The sequence below is a fragment of the Polypterus senegalus genome, chromosome 4 (assembly GCF_016835505.1).
Source record: "Polypterus senegalus isolate Bchr_013 chromosome 4, ASM1683550v1, whole genome shotgun sequence".
NCBI lineage: Eukaryota > Metazoa > Chordata > Cladistia > Polypteriformes > Polypteridae > Polypterus > Polypterus senegalus.
The window spans coordinates 216,938,143-216,946,547 of record NC_053157.1 but is presented as its reverse complement, the minus strand read 5'-3'; the positions used below and the strand labels follow the sequence as shown (position 1 = coordinate 216,946,547).

The window sequence follows — 8,405 nt, the reverse complement described above, 5'->3', positions numbered from 1 at the left end:
ACATTACAAAAAGTGTTGTTCCTTCTCTGCTTCCTCTTATCCACAACCAACCAACTCCTTGATTAGACTGAGCAACTTCCTTTATACCAAACTCAAGAGAACTTCCATTGTTATCACACTACTGACTGGAAGGACTTTCAGGTTAAGGAGAAGTTCTTAAGAGTGGGGATGGTCTGTCCCTACAGCTCCCCTTGGCAGCACTCATGGACAACAGCAGAGATGTCCAACAGGACTGCAATTTCCTACCTGCCCTGTAGGTAGCATGCAGGCACCGTGTCCTAAGAAGACTGCCACCTATTGCATTAAACTAGTTTCCCATCTGGGCAAGGTCTATGACACTGCATGTGGGTGAAAACATGTAAGGAAATTTCAGAAAAAGAGATATACAAGGATTTTGAACCGAACTCTCAGAATCTATGATGCAGCAGTGTTAATTTCTGTATCACACTTAATTGAATACATGAAAATATGAATTAAGCATAATGAGTCTGTAGAGGTGGTAATCCCTGTATTTTCCTTGATTTGTCTTGTTCCACACATATGCCATCCCTGTCGATGACCATGAGTATATGTAGTAGGGTGAGGTCAGTGGCGATTGTGCCATTTTAAATAAATAAATATTTTGTAAGCAGTAAAGCTTCTGCAGTTTGGGCTTATGGAGAAAGGTAGCACTGTAGCCAGGAGCCAACTGTTGAGTAGGAGGGGCAATGTTGAGTGTGAGGGACTACAGTGCTGAGTAGGAGGAGTTTATGGCCTGTTAACATATGAACCTCCCACAACTCTAATCTTAACCATAATGTATTAGGGCATGCAATGGGTGTGTATGTCCCCTCCCATTTGACATTCAGCTCCTGGCTGCAGACATTCATATTTGGGCTTATGGGTGCACAGTCACAGGGAGGTCAGTCGGGGCAGTGAGTTGATATATGCCTTCACACACATTTAGTCAAAACAGGTCAATTTAGAATCTCAGTTCCTATCTTAATTTGTCTTATGAATGAAGCAGAAACCCGGCATCTACGGATTAAACTTATTTGACTGTAAGGAGAATGTGAAAACTGAACACATAAACCAGGAATTAAAGCAGGTTATCCACTGTGTTACCCTTCTCTCTTTATTTCTGATAGCATACTGTGCATTAAGTTCTTAGAACCTGCTCTAAAAAAATCTGTTTTTACATATTGGCATATATCCATCCAACAGTGTGCCCCAGTCTGTATTCTGACATGGAAGTTAGAAGATGTCCAATGAATGTGAAGTATGTTGTTACTACAAATGTTGCATAAGAACATAAGAAACATAAGAAATTTGATATTCTTCTTAACACTAGAATTACCAAAGCCTGCGAAAAAACTCGTAAACCCGGCCCACCTTACATCTCTTCGCACCTCTCCATCTGCATCTTTTGTTTTGTAAATGTGCCGATCAAGCAGCAAGCAGCTTACTATTCCATCTCCCCACTGCTGCAGAACGGGTACAAAGTTCTCGCAGCTCAAGTCTGGATTATCTAGGAGTCATGTACCTAGAGTTGTATAGGAAAATAATAGATCGTTATTTGGAAGACATGCATTTCATGTGTATTCCATTTCTATTTAAACACATCGTTATAACAGAAACTTTTTCATATTTTAGTAATAAATTACAAAATGTAGACATAAACTGTATAATGTGTGAAGCCTGAAGTCCAAAGATCAAATAAACACTTTCATGAAAGGTACAAGAATGAAACAGCAACTTCCGTGGCGTAGCGGTAAGAAGTGCTGACTTGTAATCAGGAGTTCCCTGGTTTGATCCTGACTGCTTTATAAATTTACCATTTTGAGTAGTGAGCTGCTCTTATTGTTAATATCTCTCTATTATAAAAAAAAACCCTGGGAGGGAGAGTAGGGAGACAAGATGTGATCTTCTCGGAAGACAATTTGACATCCTGCAAGAGACATTTTAACGTCACATGAAGACAATTTGACGTCCGGCGAGAGAAACTTTAACATCACGCGAGACAAGGCAGTGAAACAACATTTAAAACAAGTTCACGAACATCTAACAAAGCATTTGTTGGTATGCTTTTGGCAGATAGACATAATTTGCTCCCAGCTCTTAAAACAACGACAAGTGACAAGCAGAACACACAGCTTGCCAGCAGCAGGATGCCAGCAGATGATCTGATCGCTTCTCCTTAGAGTGTGTTCAGCCCCCCCTTTCATAACGTGAGCGGCAGAGACACAAAGTGGCAAAAGGACAGCTGCTGTACAGGCTTTGAAATGATTTACGTGCAGCGCAACAAAAAGAAGACGTAGCTCGCCAGCAGCAGAAAGACAGCAGATAATTCAACAGCATCTCCTTAGCGTGCATTCAGCGCGCCACACAACAATAAAGGACAAGTATTGTTTTCACAAAAGTTTTAAAGTCAGTCATTATCCAACCCGTTATAGCCTAACACAGGGTCACGGGGGTCTGCTGGGGCCAATCCCAGCCAACACAGAGTGCAAGGCAGGAACAAACCCGGGTCTCCTTAATGCAAGGCAGCAGTGCTACCACTGCGCCACTGTGCCACCAAGTTTTATAGTAAAAGTGAAAATAAAGTATATATAGCAGTTCCCATGAAAATAACAATCTTTTTAAATTGTATATCCGGTAAACCAAACCTGGTGGTGGGCGAGCAAAGTGAGCAGGGGGTGGAGCTCCCTAGTTATACAATAAAAACATACAGTACATGTGATTTGCATCTCTAACAGCCGTGTAAATGTATAGTAATTGTAAAAGTTTGTGTTTTTTTTTTCACTTTTATTCTCTCAGTCAAACGATATATTCTACCACGGCCCCTCACCCCCCTCCAGGGATCTGACGCTGTTAGTTTTTATTTGAAACTGGGAATAACTGTGGATGTGAGTGGTGTTTTGAGACAAAGGAACTGGAAATTCTCTGATCTGGATGGGTAAAAGCTGACACGCAAACGCTGGTGAAACTGCCTTATTTGTATCTCACTGTCACTTGATTTTTTTTTTTTCAGTTTTTTTGAGTGTTCCTGCTCACACTGAATTAGTAGGCATCTTATGGTCGATGATATCAAAGCCGCACTGACAAAAAACAGAGACATAGGTATCTATACTAATAAAAGGCAAAGCCCTCACTGACTCACTCACTATCTGACTCGCTCACTCACTCATCACTAATTCTCCAACTTCCCGTGTAGGTAGAAGGCTGAAATTTGGCAGGCTCATTTCTTACAGCTTACTAACAAAATTTAAGCAGGTTTCATTTCGAAATTCTACACGTAACAGTCATAACGGTCGATAACAGTCGAAAACGTCCGCCATGTTGAACTTTCTTATTTATGGCCCCATCTTCACGAAAATTGGTAGGCGGCTTCCCTGTGCTAACCAAAACCGATGTACGTACTTATTTCAATGGTGTGACGCCACTGTCAGCTGCCATATTGAACTTTCCAACATCACTAATTCTCCAACTTCCTGTGTAGGTAGAAGGCTGACCCCATCTTCACAAAATTTGGTAGGTGGCTTCCCTGCACTAACCAAAACCGATGTATGCACTTATTTTGGTGATATGACACCACTGTCGGCCGCCATATTGAACTTTCCAATGTCACTAATTCTCCAACTTCCCATGTAGGTAGAAGGCTGAAATTTGGCAGGCTCATTCCTTACAGCTTACTTACAAAAGTTAAGCAGGTTTCATTTCGAAATTCTACGCATAACGGTCATAACGGTCAACAACGTCCGCCATGTTGAACTTTCTTATTTATGGCCCCATCTTCATGAAATTTGGTAGGCGGCTTCCCTGCGCTAACCGAAACCAATGTACGTACTTATTTGGTGGTATGATGCCACTGTTGGCGCCATATTGAACCTTTCAACGATCTTTGTTACTTATGGGCCCACCTTCAAGAAATTTGGTACGCGGGTTCCCAACGCTAACTGATTCCTACTTAAGCACATATATACGTCCATAGCCTGCAGCTCGGTCACCATGTGAGGCAGTGTTGGGTTCCCATCCCACGTTGTTGGCTGCCTGCCTATATAAGGCTGTCCGTCGCCCAGTCTCTACATTCCCTTCCTTGCTTCGCCACGGGATTCACGTCTCCCTGCTGATAACTACAGCCTTTTAATTTAATCCACGGCTTCTCCGCTGTTTTATTGTTCATTTATTACGATTATAGTTATTGTGTAGACTTACTTTACATTGTTCAGGTACCCATTTCCTTTACCATTCCAACCGTACCCCTATTAACATGTCTATCGAGGTGATCACCATCGATTAAAGAACTGTCACTTACCGAGTGGTTTCCATGCCCGGAGATGGCACCTACCTTTTCCATTCTCTTTGTTACATATTGCACGGCCATATCAGGCTCACTCTTGATATCCGGAGGAACACTGTGTCTTATGTATTGAATGACTGGGACAGGTTCAAGGTGTGGACTGATGACGGTACAGGAGATAATTATACTACACAGGAGCACTATAAGAGTGAAATGCTTAAGCCCTTCACCTATGCATCTGCATGTGAGTTGATGGCTGCCTCTGAATTGTTCGGTTGTCGCTTTCAAGTGTACCGAAATAGCCAAATATTTTACACCTTTCGACAACCGCCAATGCCTCTTAAACATCTTAGATTCACAGGTGACGATTTCAGTAGTGGACACTTTGATGTTTATGAATGTTTAAACTCTCAAAAGCTGGATTTGAAGTTATCGATGAAACCGGTTGTATACTTAAAACGCTTGACAGATGCCGAATGTCTCTTCAACACAAGTCCTACAAATACTGTCGTAATTGAAACAAACCATGAAACTCAAACCGATTATGACAGCAGCAATCCAAGCTGTGAGATTTGAAACAAGATTACTTTTTACATGGCCAACTGTTTGTTGCATGCTCAAGAGTAAGCTCAGCGCACAGCTTGGTCATATTACAACCAGAGGGCCGAACTCACAATGTGGTATACAAAGAGATCCATAACAAATAATTATTGGTATATTTTCCCTCAGTTTAAAAAGGTTAAATTTTCTTCTTAATAAAAAGTTTAAGGCAGTACTTTGCCTTTGCGAATCGCGGGTATTTTGCTAGTATATATATTTGGAATAATTCATTTTTTGACCTCCATCCATCCATTTTCCAACCCGCTGAATCCAAACACAGGGTCACGGGGGTCTGCTGGAGCCAATCCCATCCAACACAGGGCAGCAGGAACCAATTCTGGGCAGGACACACACAAACACACCCAGCACACACTAGGGCCAATTTAGAATCGCCAATCCACCTAACCTGCATGTCTTTGGACTGTAGGGGGAAACTGGAGAGCCCGGAGGAAACCCACACAGACACGGGGAGAACATGAAAACTCCACGCATGGAGGACCCGGGAAGCGATCCCGGGTCTCCTAACTGTGAGGCAGCAGCACTACCACTGCACCACCGCACCTCCCCTATTTTATGACCTGTACAGTACATTTCGGAAAACATTGTGGCACTCATGCAACATTATTCATATTATTCATATTCATTCGCATAACATCTTGTGCTTGTAATCAGTGACCGCATGTTTTTTTTTTTTTTTTCGATCTTGCCCAGTTTCCACATTTTTTTGCATGGTGATGTTTCTTTTGTACTCCAGGACATGCAGAGAAAAGAACAGTACAGAGAGGTCAGTTCTGCGCTATATACAATCATCAAATTCAAATATTAACAGTTCCCACACACCCAAGGACCGTCCTTCCTACATTTATGACATATGTACCCGTTGTAATGCACACACTTCCCTCTATGCTGTGGTTTTCTATTACATTGAAGGGGCACCTGACACTGACTGAGTTTTATTTTCCTGGGGGAAGTGGCTGTCTTGGAACAGAAGCTTGTCGATGTTGCATCCTCCTTTTCTTTTTCCATCGTGTTTTCTTTTTCCAGCCTAAACAATATTTCAAAGGGAAACAAATACATTCTTAACTTGCCTTTTGCAGGATCAGCTGTGGCTTTGCTCTTTTACTGTGTAACGTGCTTCTTGCACAGTGCTTAGAACATTTTAAACACTGAGCCACTGCCAGCCAATTGCCCACTCTTCTATCCTCAATTCCCAAACTGCTTCTGCCTCAGCCAGTGCCTCTGAGGCAGTGAACCTCCTCGACAAGGAAAACTTTTTCTTTTCTTTTAAGCTGAAGATTGAAGCTGGAGCTTGTCTTTTGCCAGTTGTTTCCTGTGTACTCGTATCCCGAAGGCAAACTCTTAATGCCTGTTTCTGCCTGTTAAATAAAGGTGATATTCCTTAGAAACCTTGTCTCCTGTGCAACTCTACGACCAAAGTTTGACAATACTTTTTAATCTGATTATTTATTTCATAATCACAGTTTTATTTATTTAATTTTGGCACAAATGAAATTCCATGGGAATGGTATGAGACTCAGGTTCCTTGGTGCACCCTGTATGGAGTTTGCATGATCATATGGGTTTCTTCTAGGTGCCCTCCTGCAGTCAGACATGCATGTTAGGTGGATTGCTGATGCAAAATCGACCCCTGAGTATGTGTGTATGTTCATGTCACGATGAGCTGGTGCCTGATCCAGGGATTGCTGAGATAGGCCTCAACTTCCCCAAGACCTTCCTCTGGATATGAAGGTTTAGAAGATGGATGATATTGTAAATATGACCAACCTAACTTTAAACCACATGACCCTATCTACCAATGTGATCATGTCCTTAGTTATCATCCACTACAGAATAATTTAAGAATTAGAAACTCTTTCTCTATTTTTCCTTTCCTTTCCACTTGCTGACTGTCAGTAAATGTCTTTGTGTTAAATGTATTACTATTACTACAAGCAAGAGGGTGTTGAATGTAGCAAGGAGACAGTAACAGTCAAGATGCTAATATGTGACTTTTTTTAAGTGTTATTGATTTTATTAAAATCAAATAACTTTTCACACACATAACTCAAGTTTTGCAAGAAAAAAAAATGTTCTGAAACAAATCAACCCCCATCCCTGAGAAAGAGTGTTAATGTGTGACTTTTACAGTTCAGTGTCCAAAGCCAGAGATGTGACAATTCTCAACACGAGTAAGTTCTCTTCATTTGCTTTTTGTTTTGTTTGACATTTTGCCTTCTATACAGTTGACAGAATATGGAGGCATCCTCTATGAGACCTGCTCTCTCTATTGATTCTTTTCTGTTTCACTTCCCCATCAGTACCTGCAGGTCTTTGCTCTGTTGTTGGTTTAGACTGGTGATGCGGTTTTTGTATGGCTCTTTATCACTGTGTGAAAGGAGTACTCCAGTCCTGCTTACAGTAGTAATGTCCTACGTCTTCAGGCTGCACGTCACTGATGGTCAGTGTGTAGTCAAGTCCAGAACCGCTGCCACTGAATCGATTTGAGATCCCAGACTGCAGAGTGTTTGAGTGATACATCAGGAGCTTAGGAGCTTCTCCACTTCTCTGCTGGTACCAGGACAGATAATTGTAGCTGCCAGTAATGGAGCTGCCAACTTTACAATGCATTCTGACCGTTTTTCCTAGTTGAGTTGAAAGACTTGAAGGAGACTGAGTCATTGAAATTTGACCAATGGATTCTGGAAAAGGAGAAACAAAAACAACAATCAATCTTGCCATTCTTTATGACCAAATGAATATACAGCCAAAAGAGAGAAGCACTAGAGACAGATTATGTGTTTATTGCTAGTTTTCACCTTGTAACAAAAGGAACACAAGCGTGACAAATAGAAACCAGGAAGCCATTGCCAGTCAGTATCAAAGGCAAAGAGAGACCTAAATAAGAGGTTCACGCTGTCTCTGCTCTTTTAATAACGAGCAGCGGAGCAGTCAGCAGTACAGAGGCCAGCATGCAAATTCAAAAGGGGAGGGAACTGCAAGACATAAAGAGAAATCTAGGAAATAATTGCAGATGAGCTGCAAGTGATGTCACCTAAAGACCAACTCAAGATACTTTGTTGAGTATCTTGTTGAGTTTGTTAGTCAGAGTAGGAGATGACAATCAATCCAGAAGTCTGTTGTCCTGTCCATTCTGATGCACTACCTATCGAAAAGTCCCATGAACACAGAGAAATATTTAAAATTCAGAAGCCACCCAAATAAAGTGTGAAATGGCAAATCTACACGCCCTGCTGCTTACTTCAAACAATGACGCTTTACCTGAAATAAGAAATTTTGTTTTGCATATTGTAACGAATGACTGCCTTTCTTCTCAAGCAAATGCCTATCATCAAGTTATTCATTCTCTTTGGTTATGCATTATTGCACAGAGGAGGCTCTCAAATTTCACCTATCCATTTTGTCAATCAACTAGTCAAGGTTATGAGGAATTAAAGCAAAATTACAAGCAATGGGCATAAGATAGGCACCAACCTGATATGGAAATGCACAAATAAAGACACAACAG

General features: G+C 41.4%; 1 gene segment (V, D, J or C); it reads right to left on the bottom strand.

Moving 5' to 3' along the window:
• Positions 1-7,233: 7,233 nt before the first annotated feature.
• On the bottom strand, positions 7,234-7,774 carry LOC120528660. The segment is given in 2 exon segments: positions 7,234-7,578; positions 7,696-7,774. Coding segments are annotated over 2 exon segments (366 nt in total).
• Between the last annotated feature and the right edge of the window lie 631 nt (positions 7,775-8,405).